The 27,582-nt window shown below is 43.8% G+C and overlaps 1 protein-coding gene across 9 annotated transcripts in view; it reads left to right on the forward strand.

Annotated features, from left to right (window-relative positions):
- Nucleotides 1-27,582, forward strand: part of RBMS3 (RNA binding motif single stranded interacting protein 3) — a 929,122-nt gene that overhangs the window by 67,597 nt on the left and 833,943 nt on the right. For 3 of the 9 annotated variants that reach the window (XM_068152896.1, XM_068152895.1, XM_068152900.1), the window contains exon 1: nt 14,413-14,766. In XM_068152896.1, coding sequence (XP_068008997.1) covers nt 14,587-14,766 — 180 coding nt within the window. In that variant the 5' untranslated portion in view covers nt 14,413-14,586. Of the gene's footprint in view, nt 1-13,456; nt 13,475-13,723; nt 13,928-14,412; nt 14,767-25,919; nt 26,031-27,582 lie in introns of those variants that run through there. The other 6 variants (XM_068152894.1, XM_068152892.1, XM_068152898.1 and 3 more) reach the window with 6 other exon arrangements.

The following is a 27,582-nucleotide window of genomic DNA, read 5'->3' on the forward strand; positions in this document are numbered from 1 at the left end:
AGACTTCTGCCAAATATAAGATCCTCCTCCATCCATAGCCCTGCAGTCTCTTCAGGCTAACCTGTCACATTGTGAAATCATGCACTTCGTGCCAGTCTTTGTTTGCATGATGAGAAAACACAAGGGCAGAAGTTGGCAACTGCTTCCACCAAAAAAAGAGGTAGTTTAATACTGGAAGTATGAAAGTGTCATGCAAATCTTTACTAATTGCTGAAATGATCTGATTGACTGAGATACTGTATCATGCATTCCACAGTATTTCAGTAAAAAATAAATAAATTCCAAAATAAGTGAGTCTTGTACTATTTGGTCAGACAGGACAAGGGGCAATGGCTATAAACTACAGCACAGGAGGTTCCACCTCAACAAGAGGGGGAACTTCTTCACTCTGAGGGTCATGGACCTCTGGAACAGGCTCCCCAGAGAGGCTGTGGAGTCTAATTCTCTGGAGACTTTCAAGACCAATTTAAATGCATTCCTGTGTGACCTGCACTGGATTCGCTGGTCCTGCTCTGGCAGGGGGGTTGGACTCAATGATCGCCAGAGGTCCCTTCCAACCCCTAGCACCCTGTGATCCTGTGAACACAAACTTAGAAAGTGAGTATGTGAGACTAAGAAATAACAAGAACTAGAGCTTACCATTATTAACATAATTCTAAAATTTCATTTTTTTCCCTTGATTTAGAAAGGAATTTTCAAAGGTCATCTGTTAAAGAACAGGGAAGTATTATGGGGACACATAAAGAATAGAAGAGAATGGAATGGAATGGAATGGAATGGAATGGAATGGAATGGAATGGAATGGAATGGAATGGAATGGAATAGAATTAACCAGGTTAGAAGAGACCTTTGAGATCATCAAGTCCAAACTATCATCCAACACCATCTAACCAACTAAACTATGGCACCGAGCACCCCATCCAGTCTCTTCTTAAACACTTCCAGTGATGGTGACTCCACCACCTCCCTGGGCAGCCCATTCCAGTCCACTTTTTCTGTGAAGAACTTCTTCCTAACATCCAGCCTAAACCTCCCCTGGCGCAGCCTGAGACTATGTCCTCATGTTCTGTCACAGGTTGCCTGGGAGAAGAGACCAGCCCCCACCTGGCTACAACCTCCCTTCAGGTAGTTGTAGACAGCAAGAAGGTCTCCTGTGAGCCTCCTCTTCTCCAGGCTAAGCAACCCCAGCTCCCTCAGTTTCTCCTCACAGGGCTGTGCTCCAAGCCCCTCCCCAGCTTTGTTGCCCTTCTCTGGACACGTTCCAGCAAGTCAACATCTTTCCTAAACTGAGTGGTCCAGAACTGGACACAGGACCCAAGGTGTGGCCTAAGCAGTGCTGAATACAGGGGCAGAATGACTTCCCTGCTCCTGCTGGCCACGCTGTTCCTGATGCAGGCCAGGATGCCATTGGCCTTCTTGGATGACCCCTTCATTTTTTAATTTTTGTTTTAAAATATTTTTATAGTTTTGCTTTGAAGACTTTGTCCTCTTTTCTATGATTTGTGAGCAGGCATTTCTCCCAGAATTTAACTAGTGTTGGCTTCTTTGTTCTTCAGGGGCGTGACAGAGACTTCAGAAGCTCTAACCTGAGTTGAAGAAGCTTGTTTTAATAACTGTTGTACATGCATCTGCAAAGCATCTAAAAAAAAAGGATGAATATGATTTCTCTGTCACTGTGGCACTCAATGTGCTCAGTTTCCTTTTTTTTTCCCCCCAGGATGAGATTAAGCAGATTGCCTTAGGTTTGCTCCACAGGGGACAGGTCAACTACCTTTATTGCATGCTATCTGCAACATGCCACTGAGGCAATTCCAAAAGATTAAATACTTCTCAGGATTAAGAGCCTTGGTTAAAATGGAGAACTTACTTTATCATTTTTGCTGCCATATGTATTAGGGGGCTATGAAGGGGATTATGGAATCTTAAATCATCAACAGTATCTTCTGCTGAGGTTTTCTTGCTTAAATGTCTGAAAGTATGTGCATTTACACATGCTGCATTTCCTAAGTCACTAGATATAATTATTATAGAAAAGTGATTTTTCGAGGATTCAAAGGATTGCTTACCAGCAAGAAGGCCAATGGCATCCTGGCCAGTATCAGGACCAGCGTGGCCAGCAGGAGCAGGGAAATTCTTCACAGGAAGAGTGATTGGGCATTGGAATGGGCTGCCCAGGGAAGTGGTGGAGTCATCATCACTGGAAGTGTTTAAGAAGAGTCTGGATGGGGTGCTTGGTGCCATGGTTTAGTTGCTTAGGTGGTGTTGAATGATAGGTTGGACTCGATGATCTCAAAGGTCTTTTCCAACCTGGTTAATTCTATTCTATTCTTGAGATGTGTTCCCTAGAGAGGCACACCTGCCCCTGGTGTTTCCTATATTTATACCCTCTACCCGACTGCCTGCTGCTGTGTCTCCTTTCCCTGTTGGCTGGGTACTTGGAGCATTACACTCTTTGTGATTGCCTATCTTGTGCCCAGCTGGCTAATTTTTCTTTTCCTTCCTTTTAAGGGCTTTTTACTTCTTCTAAAGTTTTTACTTCTTCTAAAGTCTTTCCTTCTTCTAAAGGTTCAAAGGTCACTTGCATATCTCTGGAGTGTTTACTCAGAGCCACCTCCCCGCCTGCACAATTCCACTATGGCTAAAGCAAAACCCTTATCTTATCTATCACAAATTCTGTGTTTAAGATTGTCTGCAAAATCTGTGTTTGAGATTGTCTGCAAAATTACTTTCATCCCCTTGAGAAGAAATAATTTGATCCCCTCAATGCTGGGTTTCAGAGAAAATACTGCAACAGTCAAACTCTAGAAGGAACACATGTAATGGGCAGAGGAAGGAATCTTTCTGTTTAAGACATTGTGGTTTTCTATCATTGTCTTAGGTTGTAATATAATGTTGCTACATTTTAAGTACTCACATTGAATCATAGAATCAGCCAGGTTGGAAATGACCTCAGAGATCATCAAGTCCAACCTATTACCTAATACCTAACACCTCGTGACTGACAATCTACACCATGGCTTCAAGAGCCATGTCCAATCCCTTTTTGAACACCTCCAGGGACAGGGACTCCACCACTTCCCTGGGCAGCACATTCCAATGGCCAATCTCTCTTTCTGTGAAGAACTTTCTCCGCACCTTGAGCCTAGACTTCCTGTGGCACAGATTGAGAGTGTGTCCTCTTGTTCTGGTGTTGGTTGCCTGGGAGAAGAGACTGAAAGTTTTCCGTGGCAGGTGTCTGCCTCAGGCTGAGAAGCATGTACCTCTTTACTTATTTTGGAAGGCTTAAGCAAGCAGAGCACATCTATGGCTCACAGAAGGTTTGACAAGGAAAGACTTTTACCCCTATGAAAAATGCTTGCAGTTGCCTAGGAAATGGCATTGTTTTCATGCTCTGGAGCAGTGGCCTAAAATTTGGCATGGCTTGTCCTCTGAAATCTACCTACATTTGGCATGCATTTATCACCTGCTGGGGAAAAAGAATACAAACCCCTAAACAGTTTCCATGTTATTAGCTATTAGAGTTTGGCAGCTATCTTCTCCAAAGCTTCTTCTGCACTGGGGCCTGAACTGAAAGTGCTGAGCAGGACTTTGTGCAATTGCTCCTCTCTTTGGTAAGTATCTTGGTCTGGAGAACAGAGTTTGTAGCAGGAGATTATCTCTCTTTTAGTGCCAAAGAACCCCTGCTGATGCCACAGCAATAAAAGAAACACTGCCTAAGTGGAGCATTAGCAGCTGGATCTGAGTGTTGGGAGGATGGGGAAAAGCACAGGAGAAGAGTAACTGGAATTATTAGCAAAAAGATGTGAAGACAGAGAAAAGTGGAGATAAAAAGTAGAAATAAGAGAGAGGAGTGGGAAGAGTCTGGATCTTAGAAAGGAATCACTTGACTGGGAAGGTAAGAGGTGAATCTATGACTATAATATGGATGTACTTGAAAGGGCACCCTTGAAGGATTTATGTTTGGAAAACCACAGGTATGTTTTTGTTTGCCACTCAGAAATCGTTCCTTTCTCCTGCCAAGTAATAATTCTGTAGGCCAGACAAAATGCAGGTCTCTTGTGGCTGATTCCCAGAAGTGACAGCTTTTCACTACTCAAATATTTTTCTAGGATGTGTGTCAGGTCTGTGTTGCACCAGTTGAAAGGACATGCATGGGATGTAACTTCTGCTTTTTAAAAGCCAGAAAGTGGCACTGATTTTTGCAAACACAGTCTTGTTGTTCTTTAGGCTTTTCTGTATAACACACTTCATTAAAAATTCAGCATGACAAGTTTTTAACTGAAACCCAATATCATAGTATCATAGTATCATAGTATCATAGTATCAGTCAGGGTTGGAAAGGACCACAAGGATCATCTAGTTTCAACCCCCCTACCATGGGCAGGGACACTCCACACTAGATCAGGCTGGACAGAGCCTCATCCAGCCTGGGCTTAAACACCTCCAGGGATGGTGCCCCAACCACCTCCCTGGACAACCCATTCCAGGGCTTCACCACTCTCATGGGGAAGAACTTCCTCCTCACATCCAGCCTGAATCTCCCCACCTCCAGCTTCATTCCATTCCCCCTAGTCCTATCACTACCTGAGATCCTGAGAAGTCCTTCCCCAGCCTTCCTGTAGGCCCCCTTCAGATATTGGAAGGCCACAATTAGGTCACCTCGGAGCCTTCTCTTCTGCAGACTGAACAGCCCCAACTCCTTCAGTCTGTCCTCATAGGAGAGGTGCTCCAGCCCTCTGATCATCCTTGTGGCCCTTCTCTGGACACCTTCCAGCACCTCCATATCCCTCTTGTAATAGGGGCTCCAGAACTGGACACAGTACTCCAGGTGTGGTCTCACCAGGGCTGAGTAGAGGGGGAGAATCACCTCCCTCGACCTGCTGGCCACACTTCTCTTGATGCAGCCCAGGATCTGATTGGCTTTGCAGGCTGCAAGTGCACATTGAGAGCTCCTGTTGAGCTTCTCCTCCCCCAGCACCCCCAAGTCTCTCTCCTCAGGGCTGCTTTCCAGCCAGTCACTGCCCAGCCTGGATTTCTGCCTGGGGTTGCCTCGACCCACATGCAAGACCCTGTACTTGGTCTTGTTGAACCTCATGAGATTGGCTTGTGCCCACCTCTCCAGCCTGTCAAGGTCCCTCTGGATGGCCTCCCTTCCCTCCAGCGTGTCTGCTGCACCACACAGCTTGGTGTCATCAGCAAACTTGCTGAGGGTGCACTCAATGCCACTGTCCATGGCTCCGACAAAGATGTTGAACAAGACAGGTCCCAGGACTGATCCCTGAGGGAACTCCACTTGTCACTGGCCTCCACTGGGACATGGAGCCATTGACAGCCACTCTTTGGGTGCGGCCATCAAGCCAGTTCCTTATCCATCTAGTGGTCCACCCATCAAACCCATGTGTCACCAGTTTGGAGACCAGGATGTGGTGCGGGACAGTGTCAAAGGATTTGCTCAGGTCCAGGTAAATATGAATTGGTCATTCTTAGAATACTGTATAAGGTACAGCTTCCCTCAGGCTGTGTCACTGGGAAGCTTTTTTTGAAGATGGTTTAATTGTCAGGCAGTTTGAGTGATGCAATGTCGCTGAATTTCCTTTAGCTTTTGCCTACTTATTTTCCTTTGAAGGGCACTGTCAGGATGTTGGAGCAGAAGGCTTGCTGTCTTATCTAGGACATCAATTCCTCATTATCTGCTAATTTGCTTCTGAAAAGACAAAAAGCCTAATATAGTAAATACACAAATAATTATTCCACAACAGTTATTGTAGGGTTAACACAACAGATAACTTGACATGCTGCTAAAATCTGTACAAATACAAACGCTGATGTTTCTCATTAGAAAGTAATGGAAATGCAAATTGATTTCACGGAAGGCACACAAATAGCACAAATAGGTGTTTGGGGTTTTTTTCTTCAGCATTGTTTTGTTATTGTGACACATCAGTATAAAAATAATGCCATGAGAAACAGTAGGCATCTTGGTGTTGCTTAATTCAACAAAGATAGGAGTTTTCCCAGTACCAGACCTGCTCAGGTTAAAGTACAACTCTATTATTTCTAACAATAGCTGTTTAGATCTTTGACAATCTTACAGATTAAACCTCAAAACATCCACTAGATCTACTTCACATAGGCTCTGTCTTCACAGACATACTCTCTAGAGCTCAACTTTGAATTCCATTTTTAAGACTACTGAATTCTACTTTGATGGAATAGTCTTTATCTTATGTTCAGCTGTGAAATGACTTTCATGATGACACAAGGCACTTTAAGAGCTTGAATCCCAACTGCTTTTACACGTACACAGAATGATGTGAGAATGACTCTGTTTTGGAATGCTGGCACAGCGGTCCCAGATGGTCAGAGCTTAAAACTCTGGAAACCAAATTTCAGTAAAGGTAGGTACAGGTAGTTCAAAGGAAAGCATCTTTCAGAGGTCGAGAATAGATTAAGTGGCTGATGAAGAAGTTGAATCTCTCAGATTCCTGTTGGACTCTGACTTCAGCTATTTTCTGCAGCTGATAGTTCTCCTGATGCTCATAAGGAATGAGGTGAATAGCTGAACAGATAAGCTCACAGACTATGAGTGAGTGTGATTTGTTGTATGAGGGTTGACATTGTCTTTTAGACACAAGTGCAAGAGTTAAAATGGACTGTGAACAGTTTAGCAGTTCAATTCTTTTCTGTGGCAGCTGAGTTTTGTGTTTCAGAGTCTAAGCATTCACTTCAAATAAATTTTCTGTAGCTACAATGTCAAGCACAAATAAATAATGAGATAAGATATTTTACAGGCAAATAGGCAGAGCCCAATGGGTCCCAGTACAATAGGACCCACTAGGCTGGAATGGCTGGAACTGCGCTGATGCAGAATTCAGTGGAGGGTGTAGCTCAGTGCTGAAGAGCGAGATGTTGACTAGCTCAGCCTCACACTTGTCCCGATCCAGGAATTTTACTTCTGGTTACATGACTGGCACCACTGTAAAGCACAGATCACAGCAGAATCAAGAGTACTAGGAGTTACGAATTGTGTCTACTTAGCACTTCCTCTCTTGTATTTCCAAACTGTCCCTTTCACTGCCATTTTCCTGTGACTTTCTGAAAGCGCTGCCCAAGCCCAGACACAATTGCAGCTGAAGCCTCACAGCACTGACTAAGTAGGAGTCATCATCACTGGAGGTGTTTTAAAAAGAGACTGGATGAGGCACTTGGTGCCGTGGTTTAGCTGATGAGATGATGTTGGGTGATAGGTTGGACTCAATGATCTCAAAGGTCTTTTCCAACCTGGTTAATTCTGTATTCTGTATTCTGTTCTGTAGCAAAAGAGTAGTAACTCCTTGGAAGTTAACTGACCTTTATTAACTGTCAAAATTATGAACTGTTTCACTGTTGATCAAAGGGCACAATAAAGGAAACAGAAAAGAATTCTCTAACACATCTACATGACGCCTGGCATCATGTTTGTTTGATCTCACATTGTATTATCTTATTTTGGTGTCACTGGTGGAAATAGATTAGATTGTATCTACAGCATTGTATTGGGGGCTGTTTTCTTTTGCTGAATAATATTCAGAACCAGGTTCTTGAAATACGACATCTGTTTTTCAGGTACAATTTTGAGCACAGCTTTTCCTGAAAGCAAGTGATAAAATATACAGATATGCATACAAACCTCAGCTGTATGTGCTAACTGAATACAAACTAAGCACAAATGGGCTTTTACAGATGTAAATTCTGTCATTTGCTTGTACGAGTGACAGTGATAAACAACCACATGTACCAGTGATTTGCATGCCTAGAGTTGAAGCTTAGCCCTGAGTGCTTTTTGAGACCTTAAGTGTCATACCCTGTTGACAGCCTATTTGACCTGAGAACATCAGCTTTTTAAGCAAAACATTTCTTTGCATTTTCACTTTGTTTTGTTTATATGCATTACCCTGTGTATTTGTTTTGGTTTGGTTTGTGTTTTTTTTTCTTTACTCTGTCATCAAAACATCTGTCTTTGAGTGGTTAGGCTGGTGGCTGTCTTTTGCTGAACTACTGCTAATGTGCTGGCAGGCATCGCTAGTCAAATATGCTTGCCTCATTTTGAGTCTAATCCTGCTCCTTTTGACATTAATGGGCATATTTCCACTGGCTTTTTGATTGTACTCTCCTTGGGGCAGGGATGCCTCTTCCATTGTTTTTTGTTGAGTACAGTACCAGTGATGGTGTCCAAGAAATGCAAACAGACAATGTCCTATTCTTCCAAGGAACAAAGGATGTTCTTTTTGATGCATTCATCTTTCATCTCTCTTGAGTTTGCCATTCAAAGTCAGAAAACAGTTTGCAGGGTTCTTCACTTTCATCAGTTTGCTAGGGTATGCATCTTACTGTCTTCTCATGTATCCTCATTAGCTTGCTTCAAGCTCAGCTGTTAAAATGTCTGGTTTTAAGTCTACAGTTGTTGGTAGAAAAATTAAACAACAAAAAAATTCTTATCACAGAAACATTCAAGTAGGAAAAACCCCTCAGGACCACCAAGTCCAACCAATAACCCTACTCTACAAGGTTCACCCCTAAACCATATCCCCATGTGGCACATCCAAACAACCTATAAGCACATCCAGGGTTGGTGACTCAACCACCTTCCTGGGCAGCCCCTTCCAATACCAGACCACTCTTTCTGTGAATTTTTTTCCCCCTAATGTCCAGACTAATCCTACACAGCTGTAGCTTGAGGCTGTTCCCTCTTGTTTTATCACTGATTACCTGTGAGAAGAGGTTGCTTTTGGAAAATGTATGTAATCCCACTCAGTAAATGTTTCTTTAAAATGTTGACAATTTGCACACACAAAGCACCCTGAAAAAGCTGAAATCATAGAATCGTAGAATCATAGAATCAATAAGGTTGAAAGAGATCTCAAAGATCATCATCAAGTCCAACCTGTCACCCAAGACCTCACAACTACTAAAGCATGGCACCAAGTGCCACATCCAATCCCCTCTTGAACACCTCCAGGCACCACCTCCCTGGGCAGCCCATTCCAATGGCTAACAACTCTTTCTGTGAAGAACTTTCTCCTCACCTCGAGCCTAAACTGTGTCCTGTGAGGATGTTTCTCTAGTACCCTACTGGCATATCAGAAGTAGAGGCACATAGGAACGTTCCATAGCACAGAAAAGCAGACGAGAGTTAGTACTCCTCCTCAGTCCTACATTAGTTCCTATCCAAATCTGCACTTCACACAGCTGAGCAAAGGCTTAAACCCATGCATATCTCATTTCACCATCCCTGGATGTGAACCTGGCACTCAGGGTCATGGTTTAGTGTTGACCCTTCAGTGCTGGGTCAAGGGTTGGACTGGATGATCTTTGAGGTCTCATCCAACCAGATAAATATTATGTGATTCTGTGATTCTATTCTGTGTATATTTTCCCACCATTTCCAGCCTTATTAATTAGGACTACAGAGGATTCCTCTGCCATGTAGCTTGCACAATACGTTGACCCATCATCTGATCATAACTGAGAATAAGAATGCAAAAATGACCCTGGATTCTATAAGAAGCAATCTTTGAGCCTTTCCATCCTATTGTTCTGGTCCTTGGACTGTAATTAAATTCATAGTGTCATAACTGCCTAATTTTAATTTTTTGGGGGGCATGAAGAATGTAAGTGGGTCTTGCAAAGCTGCTCTTTTAGAACATTGGTGTCTCTAGAATCTGTTTAGTCACCTATACCTGTTTTACACAACCCACAACTGCAAAATGTGCAGGAACCTGGAGCTTGTGTTAATGAGTTGTAGTATTGATTTCACCAGCAATATTTTAATGCTGTTTCCCTTGAAAAATGAACAATAGATCTAGACTCAGAAATTCTTAATGCACATTGTGCATAGTAATAGCCAGTCTGTATTCAGTAATGTACTTTATTATTCTATACAGAAGCTAAATTCTATGCTGTTTTACTACAGTGAAGGATCCATGCTAATTTTTTTTCCAAGCTGTCAGTACATCTGGAAAGCATTCAACACAGAGTTGCTTTCTTGTGAGCACAGCTTTCCTGGTGTGGATTGACTTGCCCTCCAGTGAGACTCCCTGGTTTCTGCTTCTCAGTACATTGTCTCCCAAGACAGTTGCCACGTGATTCTGGCTCCCCACTCTTCCACCTTAACTCCAAATGTTATTCTGTGGATTTTCATTTTGAGTTTGATGTATGCACCAAGTTAGTTAAAGGCACAGGGAATGTTTCATTACAATATACCAATCATCTCTTCAGCTCTGTGGCTTGCTGCATTATTACAATGTGTAGTTCCATGCTTCAGATAGAATAGAATAGAATAGAATAGAATGGAATGGAATGGAATGGAATGGAATGGAATGGAATGGAATGGAATAGACCAGGTTGGAGGACACCTTCAAGATCATTGCGTCCAACCCATCACCCAACACCATCTAATCAACTAAACCATGCAACCAAGCACCCCATCAAGTCTCCTCCTAAACACCTCCAGTGGTGGCAACTCTACCACCTCCCCAGGCAGCACATTCCAATGGGCAATCACTTTCTCTATGAAGAATTTCTTCCTAACATCCAGCTTAAACCTCCCCTGGCACAGCTTGAGACTGTGTCCTCTTGTTCTGTCACAGGTTGCCTGGGAGAAGAGACGAGCCCCTGTCTATAACCTCCCTTCAGGTAGCTGTAGAGAGCAATAAGGTCTTCTCTGAGCCTTCTCTTCTCCAGGCTAAGCAACCCCAGCTCCCTCAGTCTCTCCTCACAGGGCTGTGCTCCAAACCCCTCCCCAGCTTTGTTGCCCTTCTCTGGACATGTGGCAGGAAGTCAACATTTTTCCTAAACTGAGGGTCCCAGAACTGGACACAGGATTCAAGGTGTGGCCTAATCAGTGCAGTATACAGGGCAAGAATGACTTCCCTGCTCCTGCTGGCCACACTATTCCTGATACAGGCCAGGATGCCATTGGCCCTCTTGGCCACCTGGGCACCCTGCTGGCTCATTTTCAGCCTACTATCAACCAGTACCCACAGGTCCCTTTCTGCCTGGCCGCTCTCCAGCCACTCTGACCCCAGCCTGTAGCACTGCATGGGCTTGCTGTGATCAATTTGTAGAACCCAGCACTTGGATGTGTTAAATCTCATGCCATTGAGAATCTAAGCTAAAAGCTGATGTGCTTCTGCTTGGACTAGAGGAACCTGATACTTGTCAGAAGAACCACTTGAAAGAGGTTGTATTTTTTATCTCCTCAGCGTGCTGGTTCAGTTTTCATTTTCCTGTCCAATTTGTTAGTGCTCCTATACTTGTAGGATACTGTTTGTATCTCAAAATATCCTTGGCCAGAAGACCGTTATTTCTCTCACCAAAATTTGTGATGATTATCATAGAATCAATAAGGTTGGAAGAGGCCTCAAAGATCAAGTCCAACCTGTCATCCAAGACCTTGTGACTACTAAACCATGGCACCAAGTGCCACGTCCAATCCCTTTTTGAACACCTCTAGGAATGGTGACTCCACCACCTCCCTGGGCAGCACATTCCAATGGCTAACAACTCCTTCTGTGAAGAACTTTCTCCTCACCCTGAGCCTAAACCTCCCCTGGAGCAGCTTGAGACTGTGTCCTCTTGTTCTGGTGCTGGTTGCCTGGGAGAAGAGACCAACCCCCTCCTGGCTACAACCACCCTTCAGGTAGTTGTAGACAGCAGATGTTTACCTTGGTCTGACAAAATATGTTCTGCTCGGGATTCTCTTGAAATCCACTGAATAGTAGCAGCTGGGCAGAAACCTAGTTTGTGTAGAGAACAACTGGTAGCACACTGTTGTGAAGAATTGTTTGTAATAACATTATTTTTTGCAATGTATTGTAGGTGTTTCACAGCACAAAAATGAAAGATGGCAAAAAGAAAAGACAGAAAGGGAAATCTGAAATCCAGCAGCCAAGTACAAATCTTTGACTGATTTTCATGTAGTCTAGGGCCTACTTTTCTTATGCACGATCATGTTCACACAGGCCATCTATCAGGTTTCTATTGGTTTTGGGGGGGTTAAACTCTAGCTTTCAGAGCAGAGATTTCTCAGTCAAGGGCCCCCACCTCTGGAATTAGTTTTCCTTGGTTCCTTGCCAATGTCAATATCCAGTAAGCTCCAGAGCGCATGGTGAAATGTTTGTATTCGGGTTAGCTTTTTTCTCTGTTTCTAGATAGTTTAGTTTTGCTTTGAATTTTGTTTCACAGATCTGCAGATGGTAGACTGGGAATTGTTATTTTCTAACAGGATTATTTAGTCTTACCTACCACAGCAAGATTTCTGTGCCATTTATCAGTGATTTTGTGAGTGTGCGCTGCAGCACCTGAGCGAACAACGTTTTTATTCTCACTTTTATCTTGCTATTTTCCAGCCTGTCATACTGGAAGTACTTTGACCCAAACTGAAGAAGCTCTCGAGAAAAGTTTTCCTGTCAGTGCTTTGTTGTATGTGGAGGGAGGTGGTGACTGCACAGACAGACGGAAGGGTGGCTTGTCATCCATACAGGCTCATTGTTTCGCTCTGGGTAGTTCTGCAGCAAAGTCCACCTTCCTGTGTGTTCTGCAGCAATTGCAGCTATGCAGACAGATCACCCTGAAAGTGCCTCGCTGCAGTTAGCACCACTTTTTGCTAATGAGGCTAAAACTATATAAGTATCCAGAACGTTTAAATCCTTCCACCCTGAAATAGAGACTTAAGTGATTACAAATAAATGATTGTAAGTAAAGTGTTTGCTTGTAAACTTTCAGGGCTTGATTGTTTTCTTATTTAACTCAATTTTGAGTATCACCGCTGATAGCTTTAATAGAAATGCTTCTTATTTGCACCAATCTGAGAAGACAGCAGGGCCTGCAAATGCTTGATATGCTTTCAGAATAATAGTAAAGACTCTTTAGCAATGTGTATTTTAAAAATAGGGATTTGATGCGTGACAAAGACTTCTTTTTCTCAGTTGCGAGATTAGCCTTTGCCCTTTGTCCAAATATACTGTTGCAATAAAGTCTGTTCTGGTTCCCACAGTAACAGTCCTGTTGGGGAACAGCAGAACCAAACACGAGGAATAAAAGAGCATCATGTAATACACAATAGATGCTTCTCAAAATACCTTGAAACAGGGTCTTTCCTGATGTAAAATAGAGTAGCTCCTGAGGATGTGGTGCAGCACCTCTGTGGAGCAGGTAGTTGCGAGTGGAGAGGTCAGCAGATGTATCAGATCAGGTATAGATCAGATATGTATCATGGCACTGCAGGCTCTCTGTAGATGTTTCCAGTTAACTTTCAGAGCAGCTGCACCTCAGGACAATGTGGTGTTATATTTAGAAGTGCAGACTGGTCACCTGATGGTGTCCTGATTTAAGAACGATTTGGTCTACGCTTGCCATTCTTTGCTTCAGAATGGAATGGGGAATAGCTCCGGTGCCACAAAGGGAATTCTTATTTTGGTATAAAGCACGCTTGGTGAGATTGCATTTTTCCTTACCGTTTAACTTCAGTCTGAGAAGGAAGCTCACATGAGGAATGAGATGTGTGCACACAGCAGCCACGAAGGATTTACCGGCTTACACGCGATTTTTTAAAATCTAATTTTATTTCATATTTTCTTTTCTCTTCTTCCGTTTGTGCTAATAAAATGGGAGAGCCGGTGGCTGGTTCTCATTTCGACTTCCAGCCTGGCTTTGCTCTTGCTTTTCTCCTTACTCCAGTTCTCCTTGTGCAGTGCTGCGTGGCGTTGGCAGCCTGAGAGGGAGCTCCAGTCACACACATACGCTCAGACCGCGGAGAGGAAATTAACATCAAGGAGCCCACATTTGCAGTAGCGGGTGGTACTGGGGGGGGAGGCGAGGGAAAAATAAAATAAAAGCAACAGTCGAGTAAATGCTCGTCTCTTCTCGCCACCAGCACCTTGCACAGGTCTGAAATCGCTTGTTTTGCTTTGCTGTATTGCGCTTGCCTGGGATGTGGAGAGGGGAGGGGGAGGGGAGGAAGGGGGAGGTTTAACTTTTACTTGACATTACCGGCTTATTGTCAGTTCCCCAGTGTTAAATCCCGCTGGTTTCCTCTCGCCCCCGCCCCCTCCCCGGGCTCGGCTCTCTCCAGTTAACTTTGTTCAAAGGGCTGCAGCGAGAAGGGCTTGTCCGGGCCTGGGACATATGTAGCGTAAAGTAAATTACCGCCACAATGCGACCGGGGCCCGGACTCGATCGCCGTGGCGAAGGATCTGCTTAGTTAGCGATTGCCGTTTCGGGCCGAGTGAAGGCCGGCGTGCCAAGGACACGCACACACACCCGATGGATACAAAAGTCTGAAGAATTGCAGCCGCCGGATCGGTGCAGCAGCGGCGGCCAGAGCCATGCGTGTCACGGCCTCCTGAGGGGGGTGGGGAGGGAGGGGGGGAAGGAAGGGAGGAGGGAAGGAAGCAAGGAAGGGAAGGGAAAAAAAAAAAAAAAAGAGAGAAGAAGAAGAAGGAAGGAACGAGAAAAAGAAAAGAGAGAGAAAGGAAAGCACGAGAGAGACGCGGGGTGGTGGAAAGTGTTTGCCTGCTTTTGTCTCGCAATACAGTGAACTGGAAGATGGAGATGGATGTTAAGGGAGTTTCTCCGTGCCCGGAGCCCATCCCCCCGGCGGTGGGGTCTGGCGGCTGCCCGCACCAGCGTCCGCACCACCGCGATGGGCAGCCCGCGGAGCCGGCCCCCGCCGCCGACAGTGGCCACCCAGAGCGGAAGCACGGCAGCGAGAAAGAGGACAAAAAGGTAGGTGCGCTCCGCCGCCGGCCGGCTGGCCGGCGCCGTGCCCGCCGGAGGGGCCGGCTGCCCGCGGCCGCGTTCGGCGGGGCGGGCGGGCAGGTGGGGGGTTGCGACGGGTCCGCTCCCGAACGTCCTCGGCCGAGCCGCCGCAGGCAGCTCCGCGCCGCCCTTTGTCAGCGCGGCGGCGGGAGGCGGGGGGCCGGCGGCGGAGGTTGTCTGAGGACACAGGGGCGGCCGGGCGGGGAGGCGCGGGGTCCTGGGCGCCGGGGGTTTTGCTGTCCGCCCTGCGGGAGCGGCGCGGCGGACGGCGGCCCAGGTGCCGCCGCGAAAGTTTACCTCACTTCGAGGGGCCAGTGCCGGCAGGGCCGCCCCACCCCTCGCCTCTGTTCTCACCCGGCGGCGAGGGGCGAGTCACCTGGGGGCGAGCATGGGCGCCGTGTCCTCCAGCCCTGCTGTGTCATTGTGGAACGGGGGGACGGCTGCAGGCTGCCGAGTGAAAACCTGAGGGTGACGGAGTTCAGAGAGAAATGGGTCAGGTTGCATCCTTTAGTGCGGATATGTCTGCCGCTGAAGAATAGGAAAGTAGGGAGGATGGGATGGGAAAAGGTTGCCATTAAGATAATGTCATCGGAGTGCATTGATCAGTGCTTTTGTCTGTGGTGGGCACCGTCTTCATTTCCATTCATTTTACTCGGCATGTTCAGTTCACCAAACTGAAGCCGATGAATTGTGTGTGTGTAGGTCTGTAATAGTCAGAGACTGATAAATGTGTAAGTTTCATGTCATACGGTTATTGCTGCAAGAACTGATCCGTGTGTGCTAGACCGTAAAACATCCGTTTCTATTTTATTGGGATCCGAGTAATTCTTTGAATGGACAGATACCCCAAACCAGATTACAGTCCTAGCGTGAATGAAAAAAAGAGAAATGTCACCATGTACTGGATTTCAGTCGTGTTTCGTCAACTAGTTGTGCTATAGTTTGGTTTTGTTAGAAATGTATGGGAACAGTAACACAATGACGGAGTGTAAACCAGCAGTGCAACGGATTAATGCAACAACAGTGTCACACCACGTATTTGCACGACTGGAGTTGCAGTTTTCATGAGAAATAGAAGGTGTTTTGGGAAAAAAAAGAAAAGGTACCTGACTGGAAGCATCCCAAGTGTGCAGTATTTACGTCCTACACTTTCAGGTTTGTTACTATTTGGTACGATCTATCCTATTGTTTTAAATAAAAGAGAGTATCGATGACTGGTCGTTGGAACAGGGCATGGACAGCTTAATAAGGTGGATTCAAGGGTTTTGTTTTTAAAATGATAACTGGTCATTTGCATACGGTGATAGATGAACACAGAATTTCATCTCCCCTGAGCTAATGAATATTTCATTCTGTCATGACTGCATGTTGCTGTAGATAGCTAAATGATTTGTGTGTATGTGATTGTTTCTAGAATCCCTTTCCTCGCATCGTGTTCCTGGAGCTTAAAATGCTTTTATTTCAGGATAATTAAAATGTAGAGCCACGGCTGCCATTTACACGAGTTGGTTGTGCCAGTGCCTTGAGCCTTTAAAAGCCATGCCGTCAGCAGAAATCCATGCTCAGTAGTCTCCTTCACACGGTTTGTCTGATGTTTTACCAAATCGTGGACAAGAAGATGTGGATGAAGGTGAAAGAACACTAGAGAAGGCCTGAGGATCTGTGATGTGGCTAATTAATATGTTTTGATAGATCAGCATTGCAGCATTTTATCCTGTATTTGCCAGAAGCTAAAGTACTAGGGGGTTTTTTTTTTGGTCACTTTTCCAAGTCTACTATTGCCAAGGCAGTTGCAATGCTTAGCTGGTATTTTTGGGAAGTGTTGTGATATTTCAACCCTCCCTAAATGGATGCATCTTTCCTGAATTCTGTCCCAGGACAACCAGTACTTCTTAGTAGTGCAGAAGCATTTCAGCTATCTGGCACCATAAATGTGACGAGAAGGTGAAAACTCACTAAAGTGATAGTAAAATCCAACACTATTGTTAAAAAAAAAAAAGAGATTCCAACCACAAAACAAACCCCAAGAATTGTTGGAAACCTCATCTAAGAACTTTCTGAATGGATTGAGATAACAGTACCATTGTTTATTTGACCCTTAAACAAGTATCAGAGGCGCGCTGATGCATCCCGGAACAGTAAACGTGATACCTGGAAATCATAAAGGACATGAGAATCTGATTTCCTGGCATATGTATACTTATGAGTAACTAAATATTAAGATTTTACAGTATTTCATGATTCCACTGTCAGGACTTGGGTTTTGGGATCATCCTTCAAGTGTAAGACAGTCTCTTATTATATCACTGAGTTCCACTGGAGGTAAAAAGGATTTTGCTTTCATCTGAATGGAGCTGGGTCAAATTTATGCTCTGATAAAGCTATTATTTTTTTTGGTCATTGCTTCCAAGAGGAACATTTCTGAATCAATCAACGAAAGGAGTTTCCTAATTCTGTGGGATTTCAGTAGAAGGTGCTACCATAGTGTCAACTTCATAGATACTGGAGGATTCTTTTTCTTCTGATGTGTATTGACTTTGAACTTCAATAAAATTGTGAAACATGTGCATGACTTGAAATAGAGCCCATTGTCTTCAGCTGGAATGCTGACATGTTGAAGGGTATGTTTAAGTGCTTTGTTGGAGGAGGGCCTAGCTTGCCTCCCATATATCTTTCGATGTAGAAACCATGTCTGACCAATTTTATGAGAAGAGAAATTGCGAAGATTGACTTTATAATTTATTAAGTATACAGTGCTCAGTGCTTTAAAGCATAGTTGCCATTTAGGTGGGAGAAAATTAAGCAGAAATAGTAGAGTAGATGATAATTGATTCCATAAGGATACTCTTTTTTTTTTTTCCTCTTAAAGCAAAACACTTCAGAAGATATTTATTCTCCTGGAATGTAGGAGAAAACTCCTACAATGTTTTCTGTTATTTTAGCTAAAAGCATGTGAGTCTAACCCCCATATACAGAACCATGTTGACATTCACCAGTATGGCAAAGTGAATGAGTGAGGGAGAGAACAACAGGCAAAGCTGGCTGTTTGTTCCTGGCAGGAGCTGCAGCTGATGCCCATGACATGTTGTGTGGGTGGGCTGTCATGCTGTCTTGCCACTCTGTGACTTGAGCAAAGGGATGAAGGCCCAGGGATTTTACCAAGGGTTCATTCCAGCTGATACTGGAGTGGTAGCATCCTTGCAAGGGTATGGTGTGAGGAGCACTTTGAAAGTCGAAGGCAGCTCTGCCATTCTGTTGCAAATTGGTGATTACGGGTGACTTCTGGCACAGCTGATCAGAGTTTTCTCAGGGGTGGTACCAGAGTTAGAACTTCAAAGCACTTAGCTGCAGGCAGGATGCTACAAGTGTTTCCATTTTCTAAAGTACTGTGTTATCCCCCAAGTCCTCCAAAAGTTGGTCCTAGGCATAGATTTGCTAATGTAATCTTGTATACACAAATAAGAGCATTTTATTTTGGCTTTTTCACTGAGGAAAACTCTCTCATGTCTGAGGTCTGCTCAAACTGTTTAGCAAAAATGACTTACAAGCACACCCAGAGCTTTCCCTTTATACCTACGTTCCAGATACAAACCCCATGTGAAATAGCTCCAAGGTGAAGAACTTTCTCTGTATTTACATGGAAATGAGCATGCCAAAGTTACAGCAAAAGCGAGCCTATCTGGGCTGAGTACATTGTATTCTGGTTCAAAAACAATTTGCCAGTGTTTGATATAAGAGTTCTGAAGTGTTTTGTGGGCTTATTTGTCATTTCCCAGAATTCTCACCTGTAATAGCACAGTGTGAAAGTGCTTCCCAGGAGTGAGCTTCTAGAGGGGAAAAGCTGAGTGCTTTGGGGAAAGGCACTTGGTATTAACTCAGAAATGCTGTTCTACTGTACACATGACCTAATCATCAGCCTCTGAAAGCCTTCGGCTAGTGTATTTACTACTGTCAACAATACTGATTCATTCATTCATTCATCCTCCACAAGTGGTAGGTCAGGTGGCACATTTTTTTTTCACAATTTCTCTTATGTATTTAGTTTCATTTGGTTTGGAAACCCATATGTTACTATGTATTTAGAGTTAGAGAAGAGAAGCCTTAAGAAATGCAGTTCATGCTTGAAGCAGATGATGGGAAGATGGGGGGCAGATCCCTCCAGTGGCAGATCAGATGTGCTTATATTATCTTTAGAATAGAATAGAATAGAATATAGAATAGAATAGAATAGAATAGAATAGAATAGAATAGAATAGAATAGAATAGAATAGAATAGAATAGAATAGAATAGAATAGAATTAACCAGGTTGGAAAAGAACTTTGAGATCATCGAGTGCAACCTGTCACCCAACACCATCTAATCAACTAAGCTGTGACACCAAGCACCTCATCCAGGCTCTTCCTAAACACCTCCAGTGATGGGGACTCCACCACCTCCCTGGGCAGCACATTCCAATGGCCAGTCACTCTTTCTGTGAAGAACTTCTTCTTAACATCCAGCCTAAACCTCTCCTGGTGCAGCTTGAAACTGTGTCCTCTTGTTCTGGTGCTGGTTGCCTGGGAGAAGAGACCAACCTCTACCTGGCTACAACCTCCCTTCTTAGGTAGTTCCGTTGTGCACAGGCAAATAGCTGTCAACCACTGTCTTTTCCCTGGAGGTTCAGGTGTTTTTTTCAGATTAACTCAACCCAGCCCATTGAGCAACCTGAAGTTAAGATCTAAAAGCTGGAAACTGAAATCAGTAGTGTGTAAGTGCAAAGCAAAGGTAGACAGCAGTCCCAGTTGCTGATGATAGCAGCTTCTGTTAATCTTATGAAATGTGACACTCTGTATTAGCTGAAGTTTCCAAATACCAAAGGCTTTATGCCATGTGTATCATGGACTATGGTCCTACCACGATGTAATGCCAGCATGAGTAATCAAGGTCAAGCCATTGTCTGAGAGTTTGATGTCAGACAGAAGTTTAAAGTGTGGGCAGGGCTGGAGAGTAATAGGATCTTCTCTAACTCATTGCTAAGAGTGCTTCAGAAATCATTCCCCAGCTCGGTAACATCAACTCTCTCTATTCAGATCCCCTTTAAAGCACCTATGCTTCATTCTTAACTTGCTCCTTTCCATGCAGGGCCATCATGATATTGGTATTGATTTACATAGTTCAATATCTTCATTATGAAATGGTCTGGAAAAATCCTTATTCTGCACTAGCATGCTGTTCTTCCAGAACTCCCAGAGCCTTCTGGCTGGCTGAGTGGTGAATCTGTCCCAAAGCCACAGACCCAGGATGTGCTGAGTCCCTTATATTCAGATGTTTGTCCTGCAGACTTCCAAGTCACAGCCCCAGGCTAGGCTCTAATTCATGGCAGAGTGGGGAGGCTCCCAGACACATCTACCTGGAATGGCTGCCCAGAGCCTCAGTGCCTGGCAGGTCTGTCTGGAAGAGAGGTTTGGATCCTTTGTATCGTTGCTGTGGGCAGCAAAGCTATTAACCATGCCATTAACCTGTTTCAGTGAGCAAGGCCCAAGGGCCATCTGCTCTGAGGAGTATAAAAAAAAATAAATCAAATTAAAAGAAAAATCAAAACAGAGGAAATTCACTGTGAGCTGAAAGCCTTGCTGTGCAGGAAGGTTTACTTCTGTGTTTCCATGTGCTAGATGTACTCTGCCTCTCATACTTCTCTTGCCTTCTAGAGAGAGAATCCTTAGATGAACCTAGGATTGTGCCTTTATTACAACAATAAGCAGAGGATAAGAATAGAGAGAAAGGTACAAACTGTGGGTACCTCAAGTGAAGGCATGACTAATAAACTCATATTTTACTACACATCAGAGAATCCATGAGGAGAATATATATTGGGAATCAGGCCTCATAATTTTCATAGCTCCAAAATTATTCGATCTTGTATTCTGAGAATTCCTTTTCCTGATGCAGGAAAGAATCTACCTTAAGTAAATATAAATTCAAAATGCCTTTATTTGCTTTTTGAGAATCTGGAATGTGGAGAATGGGGTCCAGGAGTGGTTTGATGTTAAAGCATAAAGTTCAAGAGGGAGGAATTGATTTCTGCATTTTGTCTGTGTCTGTACTGAAACAACATACATGATAGTGCATATGAATGATTCTTTAGAATCTTACCCAATACTGAGACTTCTGAAAGAAAGAGTATGGTATTTGAAATAGCTCTCCCCTTAAATAAATTGCATGACAAATGTTTTGGCTAAGAGCGAACAGCTGTTTGAATTTTTCAAGCAACTGATCAATAAGTGGATGAAGCTTGAAAAGCTGGCCACACTCTGGTTCCAGGGCTAAACATGGAAATGTTCATTGGAATGCAGAGATTTTGTGAAAAGTAAGTACTACTTTGAGTTGCTCCAAAGTGGAAATTAAGTGCATATGTAGTTGATTAGCTAACAAATCCAGGGACATAAACAATGAACATCATGGGTGGGATCTAAACAACGCTCTTGAGTCATTGAAAAAGCACAACCACAGATTTTATGTGCAGAAGACACAGAACTGGCTCTCTGGCCAGAGGCAAATTTGTCTTGGCTGTAGAAGGGTTGTGAGGATTTCTACTTGGAAGAAGATGCAGCACTGAAAAGGGCTTTGTTATCTTCTCTTAGCAGTGGGGACGTTGCCTTTACTGAGCTGTAGTGGTATGTGTTTGTGCCTGTGTGCTGCGACTGGAAAGCAGTCCTCTTCAGGACTGCACATGACAGCCCAGAGCTTGGCCAGTGCATGCCATAGCCTTTCCATTTACACAGAGCTTGTTCTCAAAAGCCCAGGATTCACGGGAATTCCTGTCCAAGGGTTGAGTGCCAGCTTGTAACAAATCTGAGGCTTCAAACAATGAGTAATCAATGAAGCTAGTAAAGAACAATACTCATGTTGTTGCATGCTATTCCCAGTGTTTTGCTAGATGTTCACAGTGTTTTTATACCATCTCTGTCTGTGGTAAAAGCTTACTGTGTCATACTGCACCCTTACAGCACAGTAATTCTTAACTATACTGAGATTAAGGTTTACTTAATTGCTCAGAGCTAAGAGAGCTATATAGGTACTAATGTGCAAACTGGTTCAGTTTTTGTGTGGTTCCATATTCTCTGCCCAGCTGTAGTCATGCTGCTGACATAGAGAGTGGGATTATTTCCCAGCAGTTTGTGCTAGGTGGATTTTTGTACTGACTAGCTGTCAATAATAGTAATTGTCTGGTAAGTGTACAAAAAGTTGTACAGCCTCAGTAATTACTAGTTTCCAACACTCTGCCTCAGAAAATACCTAAAGAGTGAAGGAAATAGGGCTGCAGCTCTACATAAGAAAAATGACAAGGGGGGGAAACTACTAATAATGTCCATAAAAGTAATCATTCAAACCAGGTTCTGATGTGATGCTTAAATATGTAGAACAGAAAAGAACAAATCTTAAAAGGCATTAGAGATATTAAGTGTTTTACAGTAGTTTCTTACTTCCTCACTCCTCATCCTTTCTCTGTGTCTCTGGAATTCTCATCTGCCTACAATGAAAATGGTTTTGTTTCATTTCCCCACTTTGGATTCTGGGCTATATGGGGAATATGCATTATTTCAGAAACTATAGTAAGTAGAGCATCTTAACTGGGATAAAATGAGACACAGTTTGGCTCACAGTATGGACAAGGACAGTATGTATGTATAAAATTTGTTAGCCAGCCAGGATTTACTACAAAAAAAAAAAAGAGTAATTCTTTAATGCCTAATGGCTTCTGCCATGTGTTTAAATACAGCTGTTATTTTCATTATATGTTTTACTATTACATTACAGAAGCAGAATAGAAATAGTTTCCTTGACTGAAAAGCAAGTGTTGGGTGAATAAAAACTACAGACTCAAGCCCAAAGCTTGGTTAACATACTTGCTGTTCACGGGCTTCTGAGTTCATTGCATTGAACACCTTGGCCAAGAGTTTATTCTTTCCCAAAAGATACTCCACACAAGTCATTTGCAGAGATAATGTGATCAACAACAGAAAGTACTGCAGGCAGATAAAATAAGTATTTTCCCATTTAGTTCTTGACCATCTGCAAAGGGTTATTGTCGTTGATTGGAGAATAAAAATAAACCAGAGTGGAACCTATGTCTGTTCCATTAGCATAGGTTCTGTGTTAATTGATTTCATCAGGTGCCTCAAGCACCACTGACACCTCTTCTTTGCTGTTAACTAATGATGATTGTCTCACTGAGGATATTACCAAGTCTGTACTCATTTGCAGAATTCCCTAACAGAAAATCCCTTTTTGGATCCAAACTAACATGCCTGAGATAAGCCCTGAGTGAAAGGGCTAGCAGCTACCAAAAAACCAAACCAACCCAAACCAACCAACCAACCAACAAAAAAAACACCACAATTTTTGTAGTTGTTATATAGAATAGAATAGAATAGAATAGAATAGAATAGAATAGAATAGAATAGAATAGAATAGAATAGAATAGAATAGAATAGAATAGAATAGAATAGAATTAACCAGGTTGGAAGAGAGTCCAACTTATCATCCAACACCATCTAAGCAACTAAACCATGGCACCAAGAGCCCCATCCAGTCTCTTCCTAAACACCTCCAGTGATGGTGACTCCACCACCTCCCTGGGCAGCACATTCCAATGGCCAATCACTCTTTCTGTGAAGAGCTTCTTCCTAACATCCAGCCTAAACCTGCCCTGGTGCAGCTGGAAACTGTTTCCTCTTGTTCTGGTGCTGGCCGCCTGGGAGAAGAGACCAACCCCCACCTGGCTACAATCTCCCTTCAGGTGGTTGTAGACAGCAATAAGGTCTCCCCTGAGCCTCCTCTTCTCCTGGCTAAACAACCCCAGCTCCCTCAGCCTCTCCTCATAGGGCTTATATTTAGTAGTAATTGGATATTAGCTATATTATATTGAATATACATAGTGCTTTACTGAGAATTATTGCCTTGAGGTAGTCACCATGTGAGTCGGACAGAACACAGGAAGGATAGCTGCAAGTCCTCACAGCTGGGCAGGTGAGCATGTTATGTGGGGGTAGGATGTAAATAACTTCTGCTCTTAAGGTGAAGAGGGCAGGGAGGGAGTCTTTGCTGGAAAGCTAATTGAAAACAGCAGGTTTTCTGTAGGACTGGAAGGAGTTTGTAAGGTTCTTATTTTGAGATGAAGGAACTTTATGAAGTGTGTATTGGGGTCCATGTGGAGTCAAGGAAGCACTACAGAATCTCTCCAGAGTTTGCAAAATGCCTGTCTGGCCTTCAGAGACCTCTTGCAGTGCTCTGCTTAGCCTTGTTAACTTTATTGAGTGTGCTTTGAGGACATACAGACTTTCAAGGTATGTGAAAGCCACTTCTAATAATTAATTGGCTCACTCCCTCCCACCTATTGCTTCATGTAAAATAAAAGGCAACAGCAAGTTCTTGCCAAAGCCAGCAGATACAGTAATGTTTGAGATATGATAGGCTAGAAGGGATATCCCCAAAGATCTTAGAAGGGAAAAGAAAATCCCCATTTTTTTTCCTCCTGTCTTATTTCTTCCATGACTCTCAAATGATGTGCTCTTAGACTAATTTTTCCCTGATCTAGTAAGAGCCTATTCTAGAGAACTGATTTATAACTGGAAGTGTGTTTCAACTTTACTGTGTCAGGGAGACATGCTGAAATTTCCAAGTGATAAAACCAACTTCTGCTTTGGGTGAACCAGCTACCCCCCACACTGTCATCTTCATCCATGTGCACGTAGCGTGACACAGGAAATGACACACCATTATCAGGTGGCTGTTAGCATGGATACAGGGAATCAGTGAGCTTGCTGGCATGACGTCAAAGGCAGGCATCCACAGATGTTCTGTAGTCACTTTAGTGTGTGTAGTTAAAGTGTGCCTGTTGTGCACGTGGGGAAATTTTTGTTTAAACAGAGAACATTTAAATTTAGAGGAGGCCATAAATATGTTTCTATAGGGAGAAGGAAGGAAACCAGCAAGCTTAATGGGAAGGAAAGCCATATAAGTTCTCAAGAGACCGAGAGGAGCAAGGCAGTAACAAAGGGTCAGACATTCAGGCCAAACCTGACTTTATCTGCCTCCCACAGAAGAGAGGTGGCTTATGTGGTGGAAGTTTACTGTCACCTGCTGTTGTGGTCTTATGCAACACATAGCCTTGTTAGACTTTGAAATGGGAACCAAAAGTGCCACTTCTTGAACTTACCAAGAGGAGACATCCTGTACAGATGATAAATAAATGGTGAATCAGTTAGGAGAGAAGCCATGTGGAGGTTACAGAGTCAGAGACAATCATGGTCAATATGACTCAGGGAATCTTTCCAGGAAGAGCCGTACCACAGGACTGTCATGACATAATGAGCCAGATCTACATCAGAGCTGGAAGGACACAGTGTTGGGAAATGTTGCTCAGGGCAGGGACAAAGCTCTGACTTCTCTATCTGGCCTGGTTTCTGCTGTGCATGTTGTTCTGCCTGCTAATAAGACTCGGCACTTTTCCCTCTTTAGTTATTGTTTCATAGTCATATCCTTTTGCATACAGACCAGTTACTAAGGTCCAGTAATGCAGTCACAACTGTTCTTAACTGCTATTGCTTTAAAGCAAGATTTCCTCACAACAGGCTATCTGTTGGATCATACTGTGCCACAGGCTGTGGCTCAGAACTGCCCATAGCACCCATGCTGCCTGCAGAGCCCCACATAAAGACACCTGACTGCAGGGCCAGTCTGCATTTCACAAATCTCTGTGCATGTTAGCTATGATCATTTCATGACACCTCATAGACATACATTTACAGCTTGATGATAACTGGAAGAAACCACAGCCATTAGAATGAGATAACCATGGATAACAGGCACTTATGTATTATGTACTGTATTATTAAGAACTAGGGGCAGGAAGACACAGTGATACAGCACTTAACAAGTGGCTAAGGTGTTGCTCTCTTATTTGCTGATACAGGTGACTTGTTTCTCAGCTACACAAAGGAAAACTGTAGGTGGATCTGTCAGAGGTAGGGCAGAGCAGTTACACCTGTTGACACACAGTTCTGTAGTATCAATAGTCTTAGCATGCAATGTGGTCCTTGCTTTGTTGTACATCATGAGTTCCCTTCTGATGCTGCAGCAGAGACCGTCACAGCTACCCAGAAGACTGTGAGGAGGAGAACAGGACTTCAGAACTCAGGTTCAGGACCTCTGAAAGGAGATGTGGAGATCACTGCAGAGAATTTAAAAGGTGAGGTACCAAATGATAAATACAGAAATGCACTGTGCTCCAAGCTACTTTGTGCACAAAGTTGTATGTATATTGTGCAGGGTAAAGGTAGAAAATACTAAGATCTGCTTCCAGCCAAGACCTGCTGTATTACAGTGGTACATAAAATAATGGGGGGAAAGCATATGTACAACATTTAGGTAAGAATAACAGAACTTATATTTAAGGGCCAAAACAACAGAAAATGCATAAAGCAGCAATCACAGAATCAGAGAAGGGAAGGGGTTGGAAGGGACCTTTGGAGATCATCTAGTCCACCCCCCCTGCTAAAGCAGATTCACCTGGTTGCTCAAGACTGTGTCCAGGAGGGTTTGGAAGGTTGTCAGAGAAGGAAACTACACAGCTTCTCCAGACACCCTGTTCCAGTGCTGCGGCACCCTCAAAGGGAAGATTTCCCTCATGTTCAGATGGAAGTGAACTGGTTGCTGGGCACCACTGAAAAGAGTGTGGCCCCATCCTCTTGAAACTCACCCTTATGCTATCTATAAGCATTGAAACCTGTGTATTTATATGTTCATGGAGCATTCAGCATGATGTTTGAAAACTGTAAAATTGTATTTCCTACTATATCAAAACCAGCCTTAGAAGTCAGTAAAAGTATCCTCCCCCTCTACTCAGCCCTGGTGAGACCCCACCTGGAGTACTATGTCCAGTTCTGGAGCCCCTATTACAAGAGGGATGTGGAGGTGCTGGAACGTGTCCAGAGAAGGGCCACAAGGATGATCAGAGGGCTGGAGCACCTCTCCTATGAGGGCAGACTGAAGGAGTTCAGTCTGCAGAAGACAAGGCTCCGAGGTGACCTAATTGTGGCCTTCCGGTATCTGAAGGGCGCCTACAGGAAGGCTGGGGAGGGACTGCTTAGGATCTCAGGTAGTGATAGGACTAGGGGGAATGGAATGAAGCTGGAGGTGGGGAGATTCAGGCTAGATGTGAGGAGGAGGTTCTTCACCATGAGAGTGGTGAAGACCTGGAATGTGTTGTCCAGGGAGGTGGTCGAGGCCCCACCCCTGGGGGTGTTTAAGCCCAGGCTGGATGAGGCTCTGGCCAGGCTGATGTAGTGTGGGGTGTCCCTGCCCATGGCAGGGGGGTTGGAACTAGATGATCCTTGTGGTCCCTTCCAACCCTGAATGATACTATGATATGTTACCTAACCCAAATCAGGTTTTGGTATAAGGTAGTTCCTACAAGGTGCTGATGTAATAACTGAACAATAGCTTTGAAGCCTCTTACAAAGAAAATACATTTTAAAGTTGAAAGCATCAGCAGACTACTTGCATTTTCCTTCAGTAGTGACATTTAAAAAAATTACAATGCAATAGCTCAAATTCCAGGTGGTCTCCTTTTCATTTTCCTATGTAGAAGGGATGCACAACAATGTCAGATGTTTCTGTTGGCACTAGAGCCTCAGCTTCCACAACAGATTTATAAGAAAAGAGTGGTTTGTCGACTTGCTTTTGCAAGAACATCAGTAACACATCTGTAATGGTCAGGATCCCTTTTTATCAGCAGCTGG

This window comes from Melanerpes formicivorus, unplaced genomic scaffold, assembly GCF_026170545.1.
Source record: "Melanerpes formicivorus ecotype bairdi unplaced genomic scaffold, bMelFor1.0.p_v2 SCAF_24, whole genome shotgun sequence".
Classification (NCBI taxonomy): Eukaryota; Metazoa; Chordata; class Aves; order Piciformes; family Picidae; genus Melanerpes; species Melanerpes formicivorus.